Here is a 27,940-nt window from a genome sequence, read left to right as displayed (position 1 = left end):
CTGGAAATTACAGAAGGTGCTAGTCCCTCCAAGAGTTTCTAGTATTGTTGATGTGAAAACAAATACTGATATGAAAAACAAACCCTATAGCAAGAACAGAGTCCTTGTCATAGGATTAACAAGTGCTACAAGTTCAAAGGAAGCCAGTGAAGACAGACTTCAGAAGTCCAGAAAGATAAGGAAGGGGAGACAGAACACAGCCCTAAAGGGGAAGGTGGACATCGGAACAGGGCTAGGGCAGGGTGGGGGAGGAGGTGGGGTGGAGGAGAGGTATACGGAGGGATAACTAACACTGAAGAGATTTTGGAAAAGCTATATGGCAACCCACTGCTGTAGAAGCTTCCTAAATATACACATATAAAAATATAAAGAGTTTAAGTGGAGTTACCTCATAACGGGGAAAACACCCCCAACTAGATACCACAGGATTTCCCATGTAGACCAGGCTGACCCTTTAACTCACAAAGATCTGCCTTGCTTTGCCTTAAGAGTGCTAGGATTAAAGGCACATGCCACGGTGCCCAGCAAGCATTTATTGTTGACATGTCGTGTTTATAATGAATACTCACTTAGAAATGGTTCATAGACAGTTGGCTACAGTTATCTTGCATTTAAAACAGGATCAGGGCAGTGAGATTACTCAGTGGGAACAGGCGATTGCAGCCAAAACAGACCACCAGAATTCAATCCCTGGAACCCACATGGTAGAAAGACAGAAAGGGCTCCTGAAATGTGTCCTCTGACCCCTTACCTGCACCATGGTGCACACAAACACACAAACACAAACACACACATGCACTCTCCATTAAATGAACATAATTAAAAGTTTTACCCCAATGCAATAGAAGTAAACTTAAACTGGACTTAAATACTAGTTTATAGTTTCATTGACCACACAGCTTACAGGGACGCAAGGCTGTACCTTGGCTCTCATCAATCAGCTCTGTGACCAGAGGTTCCACAGGAGACCTGTCAGCTTCTTCTGGCACTTAACAACCAGTTCTTTTCTAGCTAGATGACATCTCTCAGACAGTGGCTGTGGAGGCCTATGTCATAAACAAATGGCAAGTCACTTGGGAAGAAATCATCACAATTTCCTATCTGCAAAGGTCTGGCCTACATCTAGAGGCAGTACAGAGTGTGTGTGTGTGTGTGTGTGTGTGTGTGTGTGTGTGTGTGTGTGTATGTGTGTGTGTGTGTGTATAGTGTGTGTTTTCTCAGACTAGAAAAGGATACATTTATTTCTTACTCTGCAAGGCAAGAGTAGGCAAGGGAGGCACCAGAAGAACCTGTTGGTTTACCTATTGACTAGAGAGTCCCAGTTAGCCTTGCCTTCTGGATTCTTCAGTCCCCAGCTTTAGAGCTGCCTGTTGAGATTAGAGCGGTACGCTACCATGCCAGCATCCAAAACGTAGGTTTGGAAAAATGAACAATGTATTAGGCCTCAAGACACTGGCAGAGACTGCAGGAAAGGAGTTGTCAGCCTCAGTCAGGTAGTTCCTGGGTACCCACCATGCTAAGGTCCTCCCACTGCCCGGCCACTCTACCCAGGCCCAGCACCTGACAGCCTGGGCCTTACTTTCTCCCCACAACTCTCCCCTGCAGCCTTTCTCATTTCGCAGACTCTGGAATAAACACTCAGCTCAACAAAGCACAAGCATTTGTACAACAGGAACACGCAAAGGAGCTGCGGTACTCCTGTTAACATGGCAGTATGTGGTCGGACCAAAGCACCAACAGCTCGTCACAGCAGTGGGTCATTAAAGGTGGCCGCTGAGACGACATGAACTGTCTGTGGATGCAAGTCACCTGAGCAAACCTACAGCTGGCATATGTGCATCAAGTGATTTCAGAACAACAGAACAGATCTACCGTTTCACCAGCCCAACGACAGCGCAATCTATGCACAGGCCACTCCTGCAATTATAACACCTTCAGATGAAAAGCCAGTACTCCTGAGCGCAGGAAATCACATTTCACTTCCCTGCAGCTGCTCCACAGCTCGGGCCCATGCATGAACCCAGAGGAAATGCGCCTGGAGACCTTGTTAAGAAAGGATGGAAATCCCCGCACCTCACACTTCCCAATTAGCAGAGTAGAGGACATAAGCTCCTGGGCTCCACTTCCCTGCATGGAAATCTCCCCACCCCAGAACCCATCTGCAGTTCACACCTGTGCTAAAAGCCAGGGCCCATACAGCTTTCCAGATTGCCGCCCTAGCTACAGTTTCCTCTATACCATGGAGTCACATGTACAGGTTATTGGGTTTTGTTGTTGTTTTTTAAGTTAATAACTTTTTAAGTCAGAGGCAACGCAATACAATAGGAAGCCTCTCTACATCCAGCTTGGAAGCCCAGCACTCCGGAGGCAGAGGCAGGCAGATCTCTGTGAGTTTGAAGTCAGCCTGGTCTACATGTTACCACTGTAATTTTCCAGGGTTGGAGATGTTTTGATTTGTTTGAGACAGTCTTACTATGTGACCCTGGCTGGCCTAGAACTCAGAGATCCACCTGCCTCTGCCTCTGGGATAAAAGCATCTGCATCTACACCCAGCCATTTTCAGTATTTTCAAAATAGTCGCTTAAAGGAGACTTTCCCTCTGTTGTGAGGTCCCGAACTGTTTTCATGTTACAGTGAATATAAGTATACAACGCTTACCTAAGGAGAGATGCTACAGGAAGATGTTGCCTCTGCAAGAAAATCACCAAGTATGTACTGTCTTATAATCTCCCTCCGCATAACTTTTACCCTGAAGGTGTACATGCATTTTATTTTATTTCATGTGCATTGGTGGTTTTGCCTGCATGTGTGTCTGTGTGATGATGTTGGATCCCCTGGAACTGGAGCTACAGTTATAAGCTGCCATGTGGTTGCTGGGAATTGAACCCAGGTCCTCTAGAAGAGCAGCCAGTGCTTTTAACCCCTGAGCTATCTCCCCAGCCCAAGTGTACATGTATTTGTCTAAGACATCAATTCTGTGTGTGTGTGTGTGTGTGTGTGTGTGTGTGCGTGTGTGTGTGTGTCTCTGTGTGTGTGTGTCTCTCTCTGTGTTTGTCTGTGTGTGTGTGTGCGCACACACCTGCACATAGAGGCCAGATGTTGCCACTGGATGGATGTCTTCCTCAATTATTTCCTACTTTATCATCACACTGTATTATTATTTTACTTTTATCCATTTATTTATTTAGTGTGTGCATGTGTGTGTATTCACACGCGTGTGTCATGGCACACATGTAGAGGGAGAGGACAACTTTGGGGGTGGTTTTCTCCTACCACGTAGGTCCTGGGGATAAAACATAAACTCTTATTTCTTGAGACAAGGTCTCTCACTGAACCTGGCGTTCACAAGTTCAGTTAAGTCCCAGTAATCCACCTGTCTCCACCTCCCTAGCATGGGATTACAGATGTATTACCTCTGCATTCAGCTTCTACATGGGTGCTGTGGAGCTGACCCCAGGTCTTCATGCTTACAAGGCAAACACTTAACCAGGCCATAAAGTGACAATTTAAAAAAATATATAATTAAAATTTAAATCATATACAAAAGAGACAGAATAATAAGCCTCCACGAGCCTATAAACTAACTATACCTACAAACTCAGGCTGATTTTGTGCCATATGCAACCCCATCTAATCCATCCCCTATTTACAGTATTCATTTATTTTTTTGAGACACGGTCATGTCGCCTAGGTGTTCTGGGACTCACTATGTAGCCCAGGCTACCCTTCAACCCATGGGGGAATCCTCCTGCCTTAGCCTTTGGAGTGCTAGGGGCACACATGTGATGTGAAACATCACACCACCCTACTCAAATTCCTAATTCTCCTATTTCTCATCTCTTCAAGGCTTGCAGAACAATCACCTACAGCCAAAACGCGGATCACGGAGGCATCACATGCTTTTTTGTTTGTTTATTTTTTAGTTTGGTTTTTCTTTTTTCTTTTCTTTTTTTTTTTTTGGTTTTTCGAGACAGGGTTTCTCTGTGTAGCTTTGCGCCGACCTCAAACCTCAAACTCACAGAGGTCCGCTTGCCTCTGTTTCCTGAGTGCTGGGATTAAAGGCGTGTGCCACATCACTGCCTGACGGCAAAAGGTCTTCAACAGAGCTTTGTACAGATGAAATATCAACAAAGATTGGATGTCCCTTTCTTGCCTTCCAACCTGACAGTGCAATATTCAGACTGCAACTTCACACACCAAAATCACAACTTCTCCTTCTACCCCTGGTCTTCAGGGCTCCACCTCAGCTCTGCTCCACAGGAAGATCTGGCCTTAGTTCCCTTTTACTAGATAAAGAAGCTGCTTGGCAACATCTAAGAGCTCCAAATCGGCCTTGGTGACCATCTGGTCCCACCTTGTGTTTACACAGCAGAAGCAGAAAGAGAGCAGCAAGGTGACCTGTCCATGACTACAGAAAAATCTGGGGGCTGGAGAGACGCTCCGTGGTTGATAGCTCTTCCAGAGGACCTGAGTCTGAACACTACTCATAACTCCAGCTCCAGAGGAACTAACACCTCTGGCCTCTGCCAACACCTGTATTCATGTGCACATTCCCACAAACATACATATCATTTAAAAATCATTTAAAATTTTTTTAATTTGTTAAATAAGCTGATATTGGTAAAATACTAAAATGCTGCTCTATTTGTTCATTTGCTTGTTTGCTCATTCATTCATTCAGGGTTTTAAGGCAGGATCTCATGTAGACCAACCTGGACTTGAATTCAATATGCAGCAGAGGGTGACCTTGAACTCCTAATTTTCCTGCTTCTACTTCTAAAGTGTTAGGACTCCAAAGTGCACAAGCCACCACACATTTTATTAAATTTTAATCTCTTAAAGCAAAGATAATCCAATGTGGAAACTGTCAGAAATACAAGGCATACTTAACCTTTATTAAATAAAGAAAATATCTTATTAAATTTAGTAACCCAGTAACTCCTAAACAGGAATTTACCTCTCAGCTTCTTGCATTTCCATCCACATGTACCTCCCAATCCAGTATCTCTCTCAGAACTGCCCCTAAAACAGTCTCCATATCTAAAAATCACCAATGTAACTCAAACACTCTCAAAAAAGAGCCATCAAACACACCCCAGACCTTGTGTAAAACAAAATTCATGGGTGCATTAAAAGGAAAGTACCCAAAAAGGTGCATTATTTAAAAGAGATTGGACTCTAGTGGGTAAAATTCCAGTAAAAGTGGCTGGAGAGATGGCTCAGGGGTTAAGAACACTGGCTGTTGTCCAGAGGACCCAGGTTCAAATCCCAGCACCCACATAGAGGCTTACAACAGTCTGTGACTCCAGTTCCAGGAGAACCAATGTCCTCCATGTGGTACAGAGATATATATGCAGGCAAAACACCATATACATAAAATAATCTTATAAAAATCCAGTATGCCGGGCGGTGGTGGCGCACGCCTTTAATCCCAGCACTCGGGAGGCAGAGGCAGGTGGATCTCTGTGAGTTCGAGGCCAGCCTGGTCTACCAAGTGAGTTCCAGGAAAGGCGCAAAACTACACAGAGAAACCCTGTCTTGAAAAAAAAGAAAAAAAAAAATCCAGTAAAGCTGGGCAGTGGTGGCGCACACCTTTAATCCTAGCACTTGGGAGGCAAAGGCAGGTGGATCTCTGAGTTCTAGGCCAGCCTGGTCTACCAAGTGAGTTCCAGGATGGCCAGAGCTACACAGAGAAGCCCTGTCTCAAAACAACAACAACAAAAACAAAAAAGTAAACAAAGATCCAGTAAAAGCCAAATGAGAAAAAAATGAAGAACACTGCAGAAATAGGGAAAATATCCCAAGGAGGGAGGAAAGGCAGGCAGCCAGCTGGCCTTCCAAGGAACGTTCACACATGAACATGTCTGTTGTGTGAACGCGGCCAAGTGAAGGTCACTGCAGGGAGTGACTGTTCTTTTGAGTTTTCAGCCTCCCTGCACTTACTGGTTTTCCTCATTACTTCACCTCTATAACCAGAATCCACACTTGGATGATGCAGAGGTCACAAGTCTCCATTCAGGTTTTCAACTGTGGAGTTGAGGGAGGAAGAAAGGGGATGAGGTTCAGTGACTGCTGATTATGGATGCACTGGGCAAAATAGCTGTAAGTTAGAAACTAGTTCTTCATGAACGGACATCATAAATATATAGATCAAAAGTACATGGCTTAAGACAACATAGAAGAACATAACTTCTTGGCTTTTTTAAAGCCACTAAGCTCCCCACACTTACCATTTACTACACTTTTATTTTTTTTAAATCTGGGGGAGGGGAATCCGATGATTTATCTTAGAAATAGTAAAATCTTCAAACTCAAAACAGAAAGTTTTGGAGACTGATAAAGAGCTCAATTCATATCATCCACAGTGTCCAGCTGCCACTCAAACCACAGCTGGGATTTCTGCCCTCTGAGTTGACACAATGAAGAGCAAACCCGAAAACCTGTAAAACACCGAGTATCTCGGCACACACCTTTAATCCCAGCACCTGGGAGGCAGAGGCAGGAAGAGCTCTGTGAGTTCAAGGCCAGCAGGGTTTACACAGGAGTTCAGGTCAGTCAGGGCTACACAGTGAGATCCTGTCTCGAACAAAAACAATGCCCTCTTACATCAGTTCTTACACTGCCATCTTGATGCATCATATTTCCTGTATTTAGAGACACATCAGAAGGCCTCCCTTCTATCAATTAACTGAAGAGATACTATCAAGCGAGACTAATGATTTGATTTCAACGTCACCATGAGAATTCAAACAAATGTACCACTGCCTTCCTCCTTTCTTTTCTTTTTTTTTTTTTTTGGTTTTTCGAGACAGGGTTTCTCTGTGTAGTTTTTGTGCCTTTCCTGGAACTCACTCTGTAGCCCAGGCTGGCCTTGAACTTACAGAGATCCGCCTGGCTCTGCCTCCCAAGTGCTGGGATGAAAGGTGTGCGCCAGCACCGCCCGGCTGCCTTCCTCCTTTCTCAGGAAAGAGAATCCCAAATCCGGGACGTTCAGGATGTGTGTATATATTTTGTGTGTGAGTGCAGGTGTGTGGAGGTCAGGGGACTCTAGGTGTTGGTCTTCACACCTTCTACCTTCTTTTGAAAGAGTCTCTTTGTTTTGCTGCTGGGCAAACCACGATAACTACCTTGCCAGATTCTTAGGAACCTCCTGCCTCCCTGTCTCCCCTCTGTAGGAACATTGCTATTACAGACCCCTGCACCACGTGACAGGCTTTTACGTGGATTCTGGAGATCTGAACTCAGGTCCTCAGGCCTGGGACAGGAGCTTTTACCCCCCTCAAGCCATCCCTTCAGCCCCCTCCAGTGGTCTATTCGACTGATCTTGTTTTCTTTTTTGAGTCAGGGTTTGACTATACGCCCAGGCTAGCTGTCAATTCTTTCATTAAGATGATATTTGAGGGACTGGAGACACGGCTCAGCAGTTAAGAGTTCAGTTAAGGTTCAGTTCCTATCATCCACATGGTGGCTTGCAACCTTCTGTAACTCCAGTTCCAGAGGAGCTGACACCCCCTCCTGTCTTCTGCAGGCATCAGACATGCAAGCAGTACACAGACATACATGCAAGCAAAACACTCATACACATAAAAAAAAATGATATCTGGAAGCAAAGTAAGAAACCCACATCTCTCCCACAGCCAGATTCAAAGCCAGAAAGAGCAGTTCTGAGTTGGGCATAGTGGAGAACACCTGCAATTCTAGCACTCAGAAGGCTAAAACAAGAGGATGGTGAGTTCAAGGCTAGCCTGATCTACATAGTGAACTTGAGGGTAACATGGGCTACACAGTGATAACCTATTTTAAACAACTCATAATTAAGAAAAAAATTATTAAAACTATCCACTGTCTGTCTGTCTCTGTCTCTCTCTCTCTCTCACACACACACATACACACACAATTATAACTGCATATTATAACTCTACAGCTCAAGACATTTCAGCTCCCAAGACAGCACCAATATCCCTGAAGAATGCCTGGAGAAAAACCTGTCTGGTCCACTATACAGCAACATCAAATTCTGGCTCCAGGAGAACAACACTCTGTCAAGGTCAACAAGCATCACACTGGAGAAGCTCCATGCCATCGTCACAGCTTCTGCTCATCTCTCTCCTGACTGTGATGCTCTGGACAGTGCCAAGAGAGCTGGAGTTATGTGAATTAAGTCCAGTTGGCTATGTCTGAATGTAAGTTGTTTTGCCATTTTAAAAAGTGGCCTATTGGGCTGTATAACTAGAGACTTGCAAAGATAAATAATGTAGCTCTTTCTCACTGATACTATTTATTTTTTGTTTTGAATAAAATTTCCATAAAATGTGCCCATGTAATAGTTCTGATTTTAAAGGCAATCAGAATACATTTCTTTCTTTCTTTGGTTTTTTAGCGACAGGGTTTCTCTGTGAAACAGCCCTGGCTGTCCTGGAACTCGCTCTGTAGCCCAGGCTGTTCTCGAACTCACAGAGATCCACCTGCCTCTGTCTCCCAAGGGCTGGGATTAAAGGCATGTGTCACTACCACCCAGCCAGAATACATTTCTAAACCAGAAACATCAGTAGATACAACTCACATAAAACAGCTCTCAAGTTCCCACTGTGTGTGTGTGTGTGTGTGTGTGTGTGTGTGTGTGTGCGCGCCTATGTGGGGTACATGTGAACACACAGGTGCCTGAGTGTGTTCGGGCAGTGACCAGAACTCAAGCATGGGCGTCTTCCTCTATTGCTTTCCAACCTACTCTGTGAGGCACGGTCTCGCACCAGACTTGGAGCTTCCTCTAGACGGCTGGCCGCCGAGTCCCCAGAGCCCTCCTATCTCCACCCCTCCCAGGACAGCTAACACACCCTGACACGCCTGGCCTTCATGTGGATGCTGGGTATCTGAACTCGGGTCCACATGCTACACAGCAAGTCCTTCCCCCACCGAGCCGCCTTTCCCACCCCTCAATAATGTGTAAGAATATGAAAAGGTTTGAAACCAAAAATTTTAAGAAATGTTATTTTTAAATATGCAGGAAAAGCATAACCTTACAAAGGAATATTTTTTAAGATAAGGGAAACAAAGAAATCTACTTAAAAGTGAATCTGTAGCCGGGCGGTGGTGGTGCACGCCTTTAATCCCAGCACTCGGGAGGCAGAGCCAGGCAGATCTCTGTGAGTTCGAGGCCAGCCTGGTCTCCAAAGCGAGTTCCAGGAAAGGCGCAAAGCTACACAGAGAAACCCTGTCTCAAAAAACCAAAAAAAAAAAAAAAAAAGTGAATCTGTAACTTTAGGATAAATAATTGCTAGAATGTGTCACATTAGTCAGAGGCAGAGGGGAAATGGTGGGGACACACATGAACACGACAGTATACTGAAGGGTTGGTCCATTGTACTCCTCTCTACTTTTCCACGAGTCCGACATTTTCCTTAATGAAAGCTTAGGGAGCTATAGTTAGTTAGTTACTTACTTATTTATTTTGAGCCAGTCTCTTTATCTCAGACTGGCTTTGCACTCACTCTGTAGCCAAGGATGAGCTATGTATGAGGCTCTGGTACCCTGGCCTCTGCTTGCTGGAACTGTAGGGTTACATGTGCTACCATGTCGGGTTTATAAGGAACTGGACACCAAACAAGGGCTTCTCCAGTCCTAGCCAAATGCTCTGACAACCAGCTCCATCACCAGCCCTAAAGAACTGAATTCTTACGTGAACAATTGTCTATAAGAAAAACAAAACCAAAAAACTGACTGTAATTTAATTTTTTTGTTAAGAATAAAGGACAAATGTGTTTGGTGGCACACACATTTAATCCCAGCAGTTGAGGCAGAGGTAGTGGATCTCCCTGAGTTCAAGGCCAGCCTGGTCTACATAATGAGTTTCAGGACAGGCAGGGCCATGTAGAGAAACCCTGTCTCAAAACAAAGGACAAAGTGTGAGCCGGGGGTGATGTGGTGGGCTGTAAACCCCAGCATTTGGGGGGTCAGGGCAAGAGGACTGTGGGCCACCATGCTTGACCCGTATCTTTTTTTTTAATCTTCATTGATGCCCACACAATTAGTCTTGGGTTAAATGACTTGGAGTTCTGCGTTGTTCAGTTAAACTTCATGCCCAAAGCTCCTCTTTACCCACCTAACTGAAAACAACGACAAACACCTGCCCCTTTGAGAAGGTTCCAAACCTTTAACATTGACTTGCCTGCATGATCTAGAATTTACACGTTACACTACTGCCACCTGGTGGCTATACTGTCTAAGCACAACAAACAATGTTTAAAACAGGAAGTGTGGTTGAGTGGTTCACACTTAAAATCCTGGCAGCCAGAGAGACTGAGGCTGGTAGACTGTCATGAGTTCAAAGCCAGTCTGGGCTACATAGTTAATATTAGACGACCTGGGCTAAAGACTAAATCTATGCCCAGAGAAGTGGTGCACACTTTTAATCCCAGCAGTGTGTGTGTGTGTGTGTGTGTGTGTGTGTGCAGCATGCAGAGACAGGTGGATCTCTGCCAGTCTGAGGCCAGCCTGGTCTACATACCGAGTTCCAGGACTGTAAAGAACAAAGAGCCCTGTGCACACAGATAAGCATTGGAGAAGCAGGAAAGTTAAACACACGGTTTACCTCTTCACCAGAATGAGGGAAGAAGCTGTCTTCCTGGAACACTAGCAATGACGTCATTTTACAACCTAGGGATCCTTTGCTGTCCAAAGAGACAGGCTCTGCCTTAGCGCCCAGAATTTAGGATTTTACTTCTATGTTACCTTAGGACCAGGCCAATCCTGGCACCCGCAGGTGTTATGTTTACCTCAGTCAAGCTCCCTAGACCCTAAATCTTGGGCACTATCACTGAGTCAACAGTACAGAGGCCAGATGTACTTTGTAAAGAATCTCAATGTAAACATGTCTTAGTTTATTGTGTGCGCTTGGGGCTGAGTTAGTTGTTACCTGAATACTTTTTCCAAAATTGTTCTGTGTTTAAATATGACTAAAGTAAAATGACCTGAGCCAGACTCTGGAAGTCCTGGTCCAGCACTGGTCACAATAAAACCGAGCTGAGCCAAGTTTCATTCTGTCTCTTCACAGACCATCTCTTCCCTGCCTGCTGTAAGCCTGCAGGGGAATCATCACCCAGGACAGCCAAGGCTATGCAGAGACCTTGTCTCAGAAAACAAACAAGCAAAACAAAACAGAAGAGTTACTTTGTGTCTCAAAACCAATTAACTAATTAATTAAAAACGGAGAAACTAAAAAATGACCTTCTTTGCTCTTACATCTTTGGAGATGCGTTCTCTCTACCCCACAGAAAAGCTGCTCTGCAGTAAGGTAGTCAAAATCTCACATTACAAGTGGTCATTCTCAGCCCCGGTTGTAACTGAAAGTCAGCTGGGAGCTTTGGAAAATCCTAACCCTGGACCCTCCCAAGCCAGAGGAGTTAAATCAGGATATTTAAAATACGAAGAAAAAAGAGGGGGAAGAGTAGAAAATGTTCAGGAATATAAAGTTTCCGAAGCTGGAAGGGGGGGGGGGGGGTCTTCCCTGGAGCCTCCAGAAGCCACATGGCAGGCAACACCTTGATTTCACACTTCTAGCCGCCAGGACCATGCTAGGATCATTCTGTCATTTTAAGTCATCCAATTTGCGGCATTTGTCAGGGCTGTCATAGAAAACTAATGCAAAAGCACAGACGGACTCACGTAATAACTAGAATTTTTATATATGTGTTGTCAGTGTGTGTGTGTGTGCGTGTGTGTGTCTGTGTGCACGTGTGTGCAGGAGTGCAGGCAGGTGCATGCCACACAAGGGTACGAAACAAAAGGACAGTTTTCAGAATTTGGTTTTCTCCTTCCGCTGTGGTTTGGGGGCGTGGCCTCCGGTGTTAGGCTTGTAGGACAAGCAAGTACGTCAAAACTCACCAAGTTAATCACTTCATGGGCCGTTTCTTCTATGCCGAACATAGTCCAATAAATCTATACTTAAAAAATAAAAATCTGAGGCCGGGCGGTGGTGGCGCACGCCTTTAATCCCAGCACTCGGGAGGCAGAGCCAGGCGGATCTCTGTGAGTTCGAGGCCAGCCTGGGCTACCAAGTGAGTTCCAGGACAGGCGCAAAGCTACACAGAGAAACCCTGTCTCGGAAAACCAAAAAAATAAAATAAAATAAAATAAAATAAAAATCTGGAGCTGGAGAGATGGTTCATCAGATAGGAGCACCGGCAACAGCCTGTACTTCAGCTCCAGGGGATACAATGCCCTCCTCCTCTGTCCTCTGTGGGCACCAGCCCACACAAGCCCAGACACACAAGTAAGTAAAAACAAAAAGAAATTTTTAAAAATAGAAATGTCCTGTGGGTGGGACTCAGATATCAGCATGTTTAAGATCCTTAACTAGGGACAACAGACATTTCATTAGAGGGGCCATCTCATTAGTTTTGTTTTGAACAAAAGTACTATTTGGGGGAAACACATAAGTTCAAAGCAACTTCAATCACGCCTCTCTTGGGTGCTTGTGGAGGTCAGAGGGTACCACAAGTTATTTGAAAGTAGACAGACAAACTCTACCTGGATTTAGCAAATCACTCCTTGTTATACTTCGTAATCCCAAATTATAAGCAGGCCACAGAAAGTAGGCAGTTATTTGTCATCTAGATTTCTGTAATGTTCCTAGGACCAAATAACCTAAAGGGTTGGCTATAATGTTAGCTGATTTTTTTTGTTTTGTTTTGTTTTGAAAGGGGCAATTGTAGGCATGAGTCACAGCACCTGGTAAAATACTGTTTTAATACATAGCTACAATAAAGAGTATTATGAGATGAACCATACAGCAACAAATTCCATGTACTGAAAGTCTCATCCCTCAGTATCTCAGAATGTTACTACATTTGGAGAAACTTTACACTTAATTTTGTTGTTTTGTTTGAGACAAGGTCTCATGCAACCCAACTTGGTCTTTAACTTTATATATATATATATATATATATATATATATATATATATATATATATATATATAGAGAGAGAGAGAGAGAGAGAGGTACAGATACATAGAGATATTGACCTTAACTCCTACTCTCCTGTCTCCACCTCACAGAGAGCTGGAATTAGAGGCATGAGCTGTCTTCTAAAGCTGGGGACACCCTGAAGTGGTCATGGAGACCCTGGTGTGTTGGCTCAGCACTTGGAAGGCCCTGCCTCAAATAAAACAAAATACAAAAACAAACAACCAAGTAAGGTAAAATGAAGTCATAAGAATGGGTTTGGGGGTTGGAGAGATGGCTCAGAAATTATAAGAGCACAGGCTGCTCTTCCAGAGGTCCAGGGGTCAAAACCCCAGCACCCACATGGCAGCTCACAACCATCTACAATTCCAGTTCCAGGGAAACTGGTGTCCTCCTCTGGCCTTCGAGGACACTAGGAAGGCAAGTGGGTCTTAGAACCAAGTCCCCATGGGTCCCAAAGGACAAATGTGTGCCCTGTCCACCTCCCTCTCTCTTTTCCTTTTTGGTTTTTTTGAGACAAGTCTCTCTATATAGCCCTTACTATACTGAAATTGGCTAAGTAGATCATGCTGGCCTTGAAATCAGAGATCCTCCTGCCTCTGCCTCCCAAGTGCTAGGAGGTGTGCACCACCACCCCTGACATCCCCTTTCTTTCTGTAGTCTGGGGCATGGCTCAGTAGAAGAAGGATGCTTGCCTACGCACGGGGAGCCTCCGGGTTTGATCCTCAGGACAGAAACAGCAGCAGACCCCAGACCCGAGCCTCCGGGTCTGATCCTCAGGACAGAAACAGCAGCAGACCCCAGACCCGAGCCTCCGGGTTTGATCCACAGGACAGAAACAGCAGCAGACCCCAGACCCGAGCCTCCGGGTTTGATCCTCAGGACAGAAACAGCAGCAGACCCCAGACCCGAGCCTCCGGGTTTGATCCTCAGGACAGAAACAACAGCAGACCCCAGACCTGAGCCTCCGGGTTTGATCCACAGGACAGAAACAACAGCAGACCCCAGACCTGAGCCTCCGGGTTTGAGCCTCAGGACAGAAACAGCAGCAGACCCCAGACCCGAGCCTCCGGGTTTGATCCACAGGACAGAAACAACAGCAGACCCCAGACCCGAGCCTCCGGGTTTGATCCACAGGACAGAAACAACAGCAGACCCCAGACCCGAGCCTCCGGGTTTGATCCACAGGACAGAAACAACAGCAGACCCCAGGCCCGAGCTTCCGGGTTTGATCCTCAGGACAAACAAAAGCAGACCCCAGACCCGAGACTCCAGTGCTTTGGCTTCTCTTGCAAGGTGCTCGGTGGACTTTCCTCTCCTACTTATTTCTGACCCGTGTGAGTCACGTGAAGTATTTTCCAGGTACCCACCTGCTACATCTGTTAACAGAACTCAATGCTCTTGAGTGGTTTTGGGTTTTGTTTGTTTTGTTTTAGATAGATCTTGCTATAGCGGGCCTCGGCCATGAAATTCTACTGGCTTCATCTTCCCAAGCATGAGGACTACAGGGTGTGCTGTGAGCAGCTGCAATGCTGCTCAGTACGTAATCTATCAGCACCCTCAGTGCGTCAAGCTCTGTCGGAAAGAATACGAAATCACACAATCACAGAATAATGTCTACAAATTCACTATTTTGCACACGCAAACAGTGTGTCATATGATGAAAGAGACTTGAGCATCCAGAGTTTTGACCCAGGAGAGTCCCGGAATCCATCCCTGACAGATATTGAGAGATAACCAAGTGATCATCCACACCCATGTTCTTCCTGCAGTCTCGAGTAGAATTTCCATTTCTCACCTCTCCATCTGTGAATGCTCTTTTCCTGGCAACTCTTCTTCTTTTACATTTGTGTGTGTGTGTGTGTGTGTGTGTGTGTGTGTGTGTGTGTGTGTGTGTACACCACATGTATATAGTGTGCACAGAAAGCAGAAGAAGGGCATTGCATCCCCTGGAACTGAAGTTACAGATAGTTAATTAAGTTATGAGCTGCCATGTGGGTGCTGGGAATTGAACCTGGGTCCTCTGGAAGAACAGCTAGTGCTCTTATCCACGGAGCCATCTCTCCAACCCTTATTCAACATTTTTATCTTCACGAATGTCTCTTCTTCATCCTATGAACAGGCAGACAATTCCCTCTCCTTTCTTGTCCCCACCACTCTCTAGCCATGAACGACCCATCTCGTTCTTATTTTTAAGTAAGCATTTCAAAAACAGATTGACACCGAGTGTGTTCATTCTGTTGCTCTAATCTGGTTGACCTTGGCCTTGAAAGTCCTGCCTAATCCGCTGTTCCTGTGGCCCTCAGTGAGCTCCTGGTTACTAAGTCAGTGCTCGGTTCTTACCAAATCTCCACAGTCCTGTCCCCTCCCTGGAGTCTGTCACTGCACTGAGCACTGTCCCGTCCATGGTGACACCCTCTTACCTCCCTCCCATGCCGTTATCCCCACCCGTCCCCACCGAGTTCTCAATGGACTCACTGCTCTTCCCCCGCTTTCTGGATGAGCTCAGCCATCCTCTGGACTTAGCTTACTATCATGAGGATGACACCCCAAACCTCCAGCATTAACCCTCCTCTCAAAGCTCGACCCAGGGCCTCATCTTCTCCTCGCACTAGAACACAGGATCAGAGATGAAAGGATCATCTTCCCCTCAAACCTCTTTCTAATCAGTGTTACTCCAGAGGCTGGGAGAAGATATACAAGGGAGTCGTCCATCCCAGCACCCACTTCAAAATCTTCACCCTTCTATCTCCCCCGCCTCCCTGGTCACTGCTAACAAATCAAACACTGGTCTGTCCCTAAGACGGTCCCAAAGTGCAGCACTCCTTAGCCACCCTCACGAAGCGGCTTCTCTACCCTCACTTAGGCTGGATCCCGAGAAGCCCCCTGGCTAGCTTACAACAGTAAGTATTTCCGTCTCCTCTCTAACAATGCATCCTGCGCACACGACAAACACAGGACGACCAAGGACCCTGGGGCCTTCGCTCCTCACTGCTCTTTATTCTCGAGACTTGTTCTCCCCTGAGGCCTCTGACATTCACCTGGATCACAGGTGGGCTAATGTTTTCTGTAATGTGCCAAATGGTAAGTATTTCAGCTCTACAAGCCACATGGTCTTATGTACCTACTCGATTCTTCAGGATAAACACAGCCACAAATAGTACATAAATAAATGATTTTGTCTATGTTCCAATAAATTTTTATTTACACAAACAAGTAGCAGTCCTATTTGCTCTGTGATCCATAGTTTACTGACCCTTGATCTCTATCATTCTGCATCCCTCCTTCTTTGCTACGCATTATCCCAGACACCAGCATATTGATCAAGAAGTTGGTACCTGACTCAGTTTTCATTCCCAACCTAAGCAGCAGAGCAAAATGTTGGAACATGGCAAGCATGTCATAGATGTGGTTGCAGTTATTACTTTATCATATAGGGAGGGCCAGGTGTCTCTAATCCCAGCACTTGGGGAGCAGAAGCAGGCAGATCTCTGTGAGTTCCAGGCCAGCGTGGTCTACAAAGTGAGTTCAGGTCAGCCAGGGATACTCAGGGCTACACAGGACTACAGAGGTCAACCAGAACTACACCTGTTCTGAGGCAGGGTTTCCCTGTGTAACATCCCTGGCTGTCCTGGAATTCTGTAGACCAGGCTGGCCTCGAACTCACAGAGATCCGCCTGCTTCTGCCTCCTGAGTGCTGGGATTAAAGGTGTGTGCCACCACACCTGGCAGAAGCTCTGTCTAAAAAGAAAGAAAGAAAGAAAAGAAAAAAAGAAGAGACTTTGAAAAGGAGGAAGGCTGATAGAGGAAAGGAAAGATACAAATTATCATACAGGGCTAGCAGTATAGCTCAATGGCAGCACACTTGACAGATTGGGAGAAGGCACAGGACTCGCTCCTAGAACTGAAAAAAAAGGAAATAAAATGAAAATAAATCGTATCCATGGACACTCTCACCATCTGTGTATGAGCTGCTGGCATGTCAGGCTTGAAGGTCATCTGTTCAACTTACCTGGCTCTCACTCCACACACACTCTAGAATCCAACTCAAGGCAACATTCACGGAAACCTGATTGCCACCCCGATGCCTTTAAGCTCGCTCTTCAGCTTCAAGGAGCTCCCTCTTCATCTCATCTCTATTACCTCCACACATCTTCATCTCCTTCTGTATTAAACGTGGTCTCATCACCAAGTCACGCTCTCATCTGTACTTTCAACTCTCATTTCCCCGTTCGCCCGGTTGAACCAGACTAGCAAAATCTCGTGCCATCAAATCCATCTGTCTTTTCTGTTCCTATAACTCAAAACGGCTTGTTGTGAAAGATCGATGCCATTAGTAATACACCCTCCAGTCTCAACTGGGGCACTGGAGCAACACTTGGATTCATCGTTTTACAAATAATCCAAACTTCCAAGACCTTAACGATTCAAGTTCCCTAATGCTACTACCATCATTTTTCTTTCCTTTAAATGAACAATTTGCTCCTGCACTTCAGAGAAATGAGAAGTCTGAACAAAAGCCCTAAGTTCTTTACCTCATCTGTCCAGCTAACTGCCCATCATCTTTAATTCCTTCCTCTACACTCAGAATGAGTTGGTTTCATTCCTGTTCGGCAGACATGCTCTAAGCCCATGCCTGCCTCACCTAGCCTGCAGAAATGGAATCCCAAATCAATCCAGCCACACACCCACTGCACTCTGACCACAGCTACACTTCTCAGCCTGAGCTTCCTGACTTGGAAATGCTAGTATCCTTGTGACTGTAACAGGCTGAGAGGTGCGTGACACACATGAAGTTAAGCGAGGTTCCCAGAAGAAAGCTGCACTCACATTCACCATTCTCAAGGGCTCATGGACTGATCCGAACTCTAATGATTATGAAAAGCGGGAATGTTGAAGGTCCAGGGCTGATTTATCTCCGGCTACATAATCCCTCTGAATAGCCACTTATTGCCCACTTCTGTGTGTGACCTAACATCCTGTGAGCATGAGGTAAAGGGAAACAAACACTTAGCTTCCACCAGCCCAAAGGCTTAGAATGTCATCAGGGCTTCTGAGGCCTGTAACAGAGATCTCCCCTCTTGTTATAACCTGCCTATGTGATATTTCCACTATTCTATTTTAAAAGTGTCTTAACTTATGACTCTTTGTTTTATTTCTATAAAAATTTAATGAAACTATTGCCACTTTGGACCACGGAATTTGGGGTAACTTGAATCTACATTCCTGCACCATGGTCACTCATAATTCACCCCACAGTAAACTATGATACTCTCTTTAAGATGACAGCTGTATTTTTCTTCCATTGGCAGTAATTATTAAATATATTTAATACTAGTAGCTATTATTTTTTAATAGCGTTACCATTTTTTACTCCAAGAATTAGGAGACAAGGAAGGGGAGAGACCACCAGTATAGAGCCAAGGAGAAAACTGTGTTCCAAACCTCGATGAAGAGAAACAGCTGCTCTGTGAGCTGGGCTGATTAAATACATCAGATTCTTTGCTATTTGAAGCACTCACTGTCTAGAATCTAGAACTAACAGTATCCGAGCGGAAGGTTTCATCTGGGTTGAAATCAACACAGAAAAATGAACAACTCTTCCTTCCGTCCATTTAGAATAACTGAGTATTTAAAATGAGTTCCAGCAATGCAGAGCCAGTGGCAGCAGTAAACAGAAGAGTCCAACTGGGAGAGCTCACAAGTGGGGTAGGAGCGCCTTCGCCTTTGGGTGAGCGCCTGGGACAGGGCTGGGCAGCTGTCAGAAGAGGCGGGACTGATTGGAAGGGGCTCCGCCTAGGCACAGCCGGGAAACCAACACAAACGACAGCAATGGGTCCTGCCTAACCCAGAGAGAGTACGGGGAGAGTCCTTCTGTCCACACTGATGACAAAAAGCAAATAAGACAGAAAGAGGGAAGAAATATTTCAGCCAGCGTAGCATCAGTTACTAGGAACGAACTGAATAATGACAAAAGCACCTCTCTGTACTTTCAGAAAGTAGGCATCATCTCCATAATGCTAACAACACTGAGTGACAGGTTAATGGAGATGCGACATCAGCATGGCCGTGGGATGTTTATTAACCGTAAGGGGACATGTGCCTTTACAACAGGGAGGTCGGGCACTCGCTCTCTTAATCAAGGGATCAAAGAGCATCAGAGACTGGGGCTTGGAGCTTAGTGGTAGAGTGTTTACCTAGCATGTGTGCGTGAGACCCTGTTTCTGTCCCGTGTCACAAAAACAAACCCCTGCCCCAAGCAAATGTGCATCAGTGATAGGGACAGTGAGTTGTGTGTTATACCAAGAAGCATGTGGCATGTAGCAAATTCAAAGGCAAGTGCACCAAACCAATGAGGACAAAGCAGACAGACAGCCTATGGTCTCACTACCAAAAGACCAAAATCACCTACAAAAACAAAACGAATAACAAAAACAGCCTACAGTCTCACTACTGAAGACCAAAATCACCTACAAAAATAAAACCAACAAACAAAACAGCCTATGTCTCACTACCAAAGACCAAAATCACATCATCTGGCACTTGTTTGAAATACACAATCTTTGGCCTCATTCCTGACAGCTCATTTAGAATTGGCATTTTAAGATTGTCTGATGATTCACAGATATAAAATTTGAGAAACCATGCATAAAATTAATCATCTAGACTATAGATTATCCAATCCTGAGCAGTCACATGGATGAGCAACACTGAATGGATTCAGTAGGTTTATTTAAACCTACAAAGGTACATATATATAACAACAATCATTTTCAAAGATACATTTTTATGTGTATTGCTACATGAGTGTGTGTTCTCCGTGTGTGCCAGGTGGAGGCCAGAAGAGGGCACCAGGAAGAGAAGTTATGGGCAGTTGTAAGTCCCCATATGGGTGCTGAGAACTGAACTGAGGTCCTCTGCAAGAAAAGGCCCGCAACAACAATAATGAAAGATGATGAGGTCATAAACTTGAGGGGGGCACTAGAGGAACTGAAGGGGGTGGAAATGGGGGCATTGGAGAGGTGGCTCAGAGGTGTAAAGCACTTGTTCTTGCAGAGGATCCAGGTTCAGTTTCCAGCACCTACATGGTGACTTACAACCATCTGTAACTCCAGTTTCAGGGGTCGGATGCCTTTTTCTGTCTTTCATGGGTACCAGGCACACATATGGTGCACACACATAGGCAAACATTCATACATATAAAATAAATAAATCTAAACATGTAATTATCCTGATCAGAAGAAAAAATTATAAAACACATTTCTTTTTGTTGTTGTTGTTGTTGTTGTTTTCAAGACAGGGTTTCTCTGGGTAGCTTTAGTGCCTTTCCTGGAACTCACTCTGTAGACCAGGCTGGCCTCAAACTCACAGACTGCCTCTCCCTCTCAAGTGCTGGGATTACAGTCTGTGTCACCATGCTCAGTGAGGCATTATTATTATACCGAAAGTTTTACTTTATTCTAAGATGAAGGTCTTTAAATAACATAAGAATATTTTTTTAGCTAGGCGGTGATGGCGCATGCCTTTATTCCCAGGAGTCAGGAGGCAGAGGCCAGTGGATCTCTGTGTTCAAGGCCAGCCTGGGCTACAGAGTGAGATTCAGGACAGCCAGAGTTACACAGAGAAACTCTGTCTTGGAAAACAAAATAAAACAACAACAAAAAGAACATGTTTTGGCAACTCTAAGTCAAGATGAGAAGGCAAAATAATGACCACTTCTCATTTTTATTTGGTAACTAACAACAACAAAATGATTTAGTGAGATGATGGGCAACTTTTCCCCAAGAAAGACCGTCAGGACATCATCTCATCACCTTGTGGGACAGCACTAAGGCAGGAGGATCACGGTTGGAGGCCAGCCTGGCCTATAGAGAGAGTTCCAGGCCATCCTGGACAATCCTGACTCAAAAATACACAACTTAATCTCAGTTCTCAGCATAATGTATTATAGGTAAGCAAAATGAAGTTACTATAAATAACTTAAAGATCAAATTCACTATGAAGAAAATGTCAACATAATTTTATCAAGTTACCCTCAATTGTCCTGACTAGTTAGGTTATGAGAAAATACAGTATTTTCATAAGAATTTGCTGAAGAGCTAGGTATAGTGGTACACACCTTTAATCCCAGCCCTCAGGAGGCAGAGGCAGGTGGATCTCTGAGTTAGAGAACAGGTTGGTCTACAGAGTGAGTTCCAGGGGCAGCCATGGCTACACAGAGAAACCTTGTCTCAAACAAAACAAAAATAACAACAACAACAAAAACCCTATAAATTAGTCGTGGAAGACCGGCAATTGTAGCCATGGGTTAAATCTAGCTTATTGCTTGCTTTTATGAATAGTCTTTTGGTTTTTCAGGGGCAGGATGGGTATGCATGCATTTATAAATGGGGGTGGGGGTGCCCATGTAAGCAAGCGCAGAGGTGGGAGGTAAACTTTTGGGGTCTTCCTTCATCACTCTCCACTTCATATCTTGAGACCAGGCCTCTCACGGAACCTTGAGCTCACTGCTCCTAGACCGACTGATCGGGAGGCCTCAGAATCCACCTGTCTCCACACCCTCCCCCAGGCATGGCCACCATGTCTGGCTGTTAGGTGAATGTTAGGTCTCTCCACTGGGACCTCCAGCTGACACAGCAGACTTGTCACCCATGAGCCACCTTCCCAGTCCTGGTGGAGAGTTTTAACACATCAGTCACAACCATTCATTTACCTGTTACCCATTGCTGTTTTAACTGTAACAAAACCCAAACATCACAACAGAGACTGTATGGCCCACAAAGCCCCAAACACTTGCCATTTGGCCCATACAAGAAAACAATTGTTGGCCTCTGCTCTCGACAAGCAGTCTACGAATACAACAGACCTGGTAGACTCACCTGGGGCGTTGTCTTTTTATACTGGTCACCGCCATCTATCACATCCCTCATGATCTTTTCCTTGAGAAATTCATATTCTTCTGGACTCAGATGAATAGACTCTAAGGTTCTACCACAGCTTGAACACCGGCCACTGGAATTGTAATGTTTTATATTAAATAATGTCTTGGAAAATAATTTTTTTCCTAAAATTAGTAATTCCACAGCACAAGGAAACAGAAATGTAATACAAACAAAAAAACAAACAAACAAAAAAAAACACATTTAAACCTTGGTGATCATCACATTTGTTAGAATTTTTTTTTTTGTAAACCTAAATATATCTCCTATCAGTATGCCAGATAACTCAGAAGAGAAAATCACTAGGCATCTTAGAATAAAAAAGAAATTTTTTTTTTCTGCTGAGGAATTCATGTATACGTATACTTTATACTCTTAGAAGAATCACAGGAGCTTCAAATATGGCTCAATGGGTAAAGGGGCCTGCGGCCAAGCCTAACAACCTGATTTCAATCCCAGGGAACGTATATGGTAGTTGTCCACTAACCTTCACACAGAATAAAACAAAAATTTAAAGTAGTTTTTTGGTTTTGTCTGTCTGTTTGTTTAAAGAAAAGGAATCTTAGAGTTTTCTTTCCTGCATGTCTTTGTCTTGTTTCTGCATGGCTCACGGTGCCAACTGAGGATATTAACACAGAGAGGGCAAACTGGCAGGGTGGGAGCGGAATAGTCCGCTATCTTTCCCTGTGTCTTAGATCTACATATCAGCTCTGGGAGTGAGCACACCATACTCATTTAACCTGCCTGTAAGGGTCACAGCATTTCCTCAGCTCTGTAATTATCAATGATGTCAAATTTGCCAACGTAATGGTGCTCCATCACAGTAACAAACTGGACACCTCAGGCCCAGCCTAGGGAGGGCCTGTACTCACAATTTCCAACATTGTCAACGCTCTTGGGAACATCAGCCAAGATAAGCACACATACCATCATGGTGACAGGAAAGACAGTAGAAAGAGCTAGATGAAGTCATTTAAAGTAATTTCTAAAACACAACTGGGTCAGCAATTCAGGGGCCAGCATCATTAAGGTTTAACACAAACTCACAGCATCAATGGGAAAAACATTTCGAGCACTCCAAAATCTGTCTACATGCCTGTAATCCCAACACACAGAAGGTTAAGGCAGCAGGATTACTGTATGTTTGAAGCCAGCCTAGGCTACAAATCAAGACTCTCAAAACACAACAGATGGCTTTTTCTTCTCAGGAACTTTAATTATATCCCTAAGATGTTCTTAAATATTTTTTTTTAATTACTAGAAGCTCTCCCCAGCCCAAATATTTATTTTTAATTATGTGTTTGTCTGTGTGTGTGTGTGTGTGTGTGTGTGTGTGTGTGCATGTGAGCACAGGTACAGGCAGAGGGCAGAAGAGGGCAGAGGATCCCCTGGAACTACAATTACAGGCAGTTGTGATCCACCAGATGTGGGTGCTGGGAACTGAATCAGATCATATGGAAGAGCAGGAGCTCTTAACCACTGAGCCATCTCTCCAGACCTTTCTATTTTTAAGCCAATACCAACAGAACTTAATATATCTCAATCAAACAAATTGAAGACAAATAATGGTTTTTACCTTTTCTGGATTGTAGTGAATTGTCCTTTCCATTGTCTTCCAGGAATACTACATAAAAAGATTACAAAACCAGATTATGAGAAAGTTACAAATTCCTTCTGAACCTAAAGACAGACTGTCACTGTATTTAGACATTCTGTAAGGAAGAGCTCTGAGAAGTTCAGAATACTTTCTTAGGATGGTTTTCACAATGGCTGCCAGGCTGTGGTTGGAGTTAAGGACTGGGCAGCATTCTACTGGATCCTACAGTATCCTTTTGGTTCACCTCCTGACATATCCCTCCTCCTCTTCAAGTCTTACCTTTATTTCTAGCACTGGGGGGCAGAGGCAAGCAGATCTCTGTGAGTTCAAGACCAGCCTAGTCTACACAGAGAACTCCAGAATAGCCAGGGCTAGATAGAGACCCAGTCTGAAACAATAACAACAACAAAACTCAAGTCTGAATCTACCTTCACTAGAAGTATGCAAAAACTAGAGACTATATATATAATTTTTTTTTTTTTTGGATACAGGGTTTCTCTGTGTAGCTTTGGAGCCTTTCCTGGAACTCACTCTGTATCCCAGGCTGGCCTCAAACTCATAAGATCCTCCTACCTCTGTCTCCTGAGTGCTGGGATTAAAGGCGTGAGCCGCCGCCGCCGCCGCCGCCGCCGCCGCCGCCGCCGCCGCCGCCGCCGCCGCCGCCGCCGCCGCCACCACCACCACCACCACCACCACCACCACCACCGGCTTAGAGATATTTCAATCACACTCAGCTCTACCTGTCTTCATAAAGCTATTAGACACGGCGCCTGGGTGGAGTAATTGCTCTCATCTCTTGTACTGCTGCTGCCTCCTAAGACCACTGTCAGGAACGGCATTCCTCGTTAGCTTGAGAATGTCCCAACAGACAGTACGCCAGAAATATACACGGTTTTAATGTGATTGGAGTCATCCAAAATTATCTATTGATTTACTCTCTCAATCACCATATCCTTTCCTTACATAAACTACCATTACTTCCTATTGATCATTGATCCTACTGCCTTCTTTCCTTCACCAGTTAATTCAGCACCTCATGACCTCTCACCCAAATCTAAAATTGCATTCAAACAAATATCCCTATTTTCGATCTTAATTTCTCTCCCATCAATTCTTCTCATTGTTTTGATACTTGTTTTTCTAAAACTCTACTCCAAATCCAGTGTTTTGAGAACAGAATAAAGCCTAAACTCCAAGATTTCCACACTCTTATTCCTCTTCTTTGGATTCTCAATAAATTCGTTAAGATCATTAGACATGATTTCTACCTAAAAGTTCTGTAAACATGATATATGATAAAAAGAGAAAAAAGAAGGAGCTTTTAGGAAACGGCCTGAAATAAATTAATGGTGAAGAAATGAGAGCAAACGATTGAAGCAATCAGCAGTTATGCCATTGGCAGCACAAGTCAAGGCAAAGAGGAGCTTGGGAGAACAGCCAGGCAAGGAAAGACGCAAAATAAAATGGCAGGATGCTGTGGGATAATCCTTCTGTACACTGTGAATATGTATTATTCTCATGGTAGCCAGGCAGGAAGTGAGGCAGGAAAGCCAAACTGAGAATGATGGGAAGAAGGAGGGCAGAGTCAGAAGAGTTGCCAAGAGACTCAGAGGGAGCAAGACCTGCTGAGTGGTGATACATAGACTAATAGAAATGGATTAATTTAAGTTGTAAGAGCTAGTTAGTAATAAGCCTAAGCTATCAGCCAAGCATTTATAATTAATATTAAGCCTCTGAGTGGTTACTTGGGAACGGCTTGCAGGACAGGAACTTCCGCTTACAAAGGCTTGAGTATCAGGATTGATCAGGAACTGCCCCATCCACTCTAATCATTCTAAGTGATGAGACATGGGATCACAGGATAACTATGAGCACATTATTTCCATCACTACTTTTGAAAATATGAATGTGATCATTTGTTACAGTGTTTGCTGCACAAGCAAGATCTAAGGTTGGATCCCTAGAACCCATGTCCAAGCCTGGCATGGAGGCTGTACCTGCAACCCCAGAAATATCAGAGTGGAGACAGGCAGACCTCAGGGCTTGCTAACCAGTTAGTCTAGACAAAATGCTAACTGTAGGTTCAGTAAGAGACTGTCTCAAAGTAAGGTGGACTTTGATAAAAGATACCCAAAGTCAAACTGTGTTCTTCACACCTTTGGGTATGCATTCGCATACACGTGTGCATACCCCACACACACCTAAACCCTTTTCTTGCTATCATGTTGCCCGCTATTCATGTTAGATGTCTCAGAAAATAAAGAAATCTATTATATGAAAACAAAAGATGCTGTATAATTTCCTTTTATGTGACAAGTAGAGCTTAACACAAATTATTCCTACCACTCTCTTAAGAGAATGTTTTTCTTTCAAAGGTAAAATAATTCTTACCTCAAGATGGGAAAAAGCCCAATCTGAATAAAATGAGTCTCAGCAACTAATAAACAACACAGAAAAGGGTCTTTTAAAATATAGGTACTGGGATAAAACACATGCACAAAATCAAAATTACCTTTCAAACCATGCTTTTATACTGTGTGCAAATGACTCTCCAGGATACAGCTGATTATTCCTTAGATACAAAAGAATGTCCAGTAGTTTGTTCGAATAGTGATCATCATTTAAGTCTTTGCCAAAATCAAAGAAGGCTTTTAAAGTTTCCAGCAGAGGAATGAGATTATGACCTACCAACTCCTGATACAAACTCCAAGCCACGTTCACATCTTGATGGAGGAGGGCTCCCTGTATGCAGTCATCGTAGTTCCTTTTCGAAGGGACCATGACTTTTTTAATGTCTTCTAGGAGCAGCAAGGCCTCTCTCCATCTGTCTGAGTGGATCAGTCCCCGGATGAGAAGGGTGTTAGCCCCGGATTCTAAACACTTGTACTTGGCTTTCATGATTTCATAGACATCAATAACTTCTGATGTCTGCTTATGAGAGACACAGAGACTTAAATACTTGACGAGCAAATTATACCCTACAATGCCGTTGTTCTTGGCGGCTACCCATGCCAGGAGAGACTTAGCTACATCTATAGAGCTACAGCTGCGCACCATCTGGGAAATAACCCAGTCTTCAAAAGTGGCCTTCCCATTGAAATCTTCTTTAAGTTTATCCCACTCTTCGGAATTCAGGGGTTTAGTTGGAAGCTGGAGAGCGCTCACACGTGGCAAGGCATGATCTCTATGCTGAGGGTTGCTACTGACCTGTGACCTCTTCTTAGCGGCTCCCGCGGCAAAATAATGATCAGGAGAAACTTGCCTATTGCTGTCATTTCCTTTCTTGAGTGTTCTAGCCTTGGCAACCAGCAGATTCATTGCTTTGCCATTTGGAAGGGACGTGGTTTTAACAGAAAACCATCTGTGTCGGTTCCCGGTAACCGCGAGAAAGAGAGAGACAGGAGAGGTCGCGGGGCCCAGCTCAAAGTAAGGAGTGCTCTTCCAAAGTTTCGGAAAGCTCCGAAAACCAGGCAAATAGAAGGTCATTCTGCAGTGAGTTGAATGAGGATTAGCTCCACTCCACTATGTAAAATTAGGAGATTGGCGGTTTAAGCACAATTCTTGAAAAGGAAATTTTTGTTTGTTTCTCCCTTACAAACAAATTCAGATTATGCTTTAGGGGTGATTTAATGGCAAGGAAAACACACAAGTTCTCTCCATTAAACAATGATCCAGGGATCTCTAACACCAGTAGCAGCAATCCCTAAACCAGAAGACGGAACGGGAATCCTGAGGTGCCTGTTACATTCCAATTTTCGAATCTGAGGAAAAAGCACAAGAAGGACCTGCTAGTTTGACTCATGTGCATCACAACGGTCCTGAAGAAGGGCAAGATACCAAGGGAACTAGAACAGGGAAATAAAATAATAACCTCGACCAGGAACCACCAACCGCAGCCCCACCGGTAGCAAGAAAATCCAGTCTAGGGTCCCTTGCTCTTTACACTTTCTCCAGGCCCTAAAACGCCTCAGAGAAGAGGGAACGGGGGGACGCGTCATAAACATCACAGGGAAGAAAGTGAGGTCCAGAAAGAGCTTAGACTTAACTGTACGGATGGCCGACGAACGAAGTTCACTTAATTCAACACTCACCACACCACGCATGCTTACAGTAACCATAAACGCGGTGAAAACTACAGTACCCACAAGGCACCGCGCTGAATGAGCCGCCAGGGCCTGAATGGCTTGGTTGCAGGAGTTCTATTGAGCCTGACGAAGATAAACAGAAAAAGAAAGGCAGTTTCGAAGCTTTTAGTATCCAAGAGGGCTGGAAACGGCTGCTGAAGCTTCTGTTAAATCTTGGAGACTATTAAGGCCTCCAAGAGCGAGAACAAAATGTGACGAAAGTGCTTTTCTCAAGTCGGAAAAGCCAATGGATTCCTGCAATCCTGTGGTGCGCACGCGCCGAAAGGCCCCCAGCCAAGAGCTCACGCGGGCTTCTTGC

At 44.5% G+C, this 27,940-nt stretch overlaps 1 protein-coding gene across 2 annotated transcripts in view; it reads right to left on the bottom strand.

Moving 5' to 3' along the window:
- Positions 1–27,940, bottom strand: part of Prorp (protein only RNase P catalytic subunit) — a 116,704-nt gene that overhangs the window by 88,009 nt on the left and 755 nt on the right. Inside the window, exons 1-4 of one of the 2 annotated variants that reach the window (XM_052738535.1) lie at positions 27,544–27,659; positions 26,010–27,258; positions 23,477–23,524; positions 21,841–21,973 (exon numbers count right to left, since the gene is read on the bottom strand). In XM_052738535.1, the coding sequence (XP_052594495.1) occupies positions 21,841–21,973; positions 23,477–23,524; positions 26,010–26,983 (1,155 nt within the window). In that variant the 5' untranslated portion in view covers positions 26,984–27,258; positions 27,544–27,659. Of the gene's footprint in view, positions 1–21,840; positions 21,974–23,476; positions 23,525–26,009; positions 27,259–27,543; positions 27,660–27,940 lie in introns of those variants that run through there. The other variant, XM_052738537.1, reaches the window with a different exon arrangement.

The sequence above is a fragment of the Peromyscus californicus genome, unplaced genomic scaffold (assembly GCF_007827085.1).
Source record: "Peromyscus californicus insignis strain IS unplaced genomic scaffold, ASM782708v3 Scaffold_15__1_contigs__length_86483966, whole genome shotgun sequence".
Classification (NCBI taxonomy): domain Eukaryota; kingdom Metazoa; phylum Chordata; class Mammalia; order Rodentia; family Cricetidae; genus Peromyscus; species Peromyscus californicus.
Note: the sequence above shows the minus strand (reverse complement) of the source record. Positions and strands in the feature narration are given on the sequence as shown.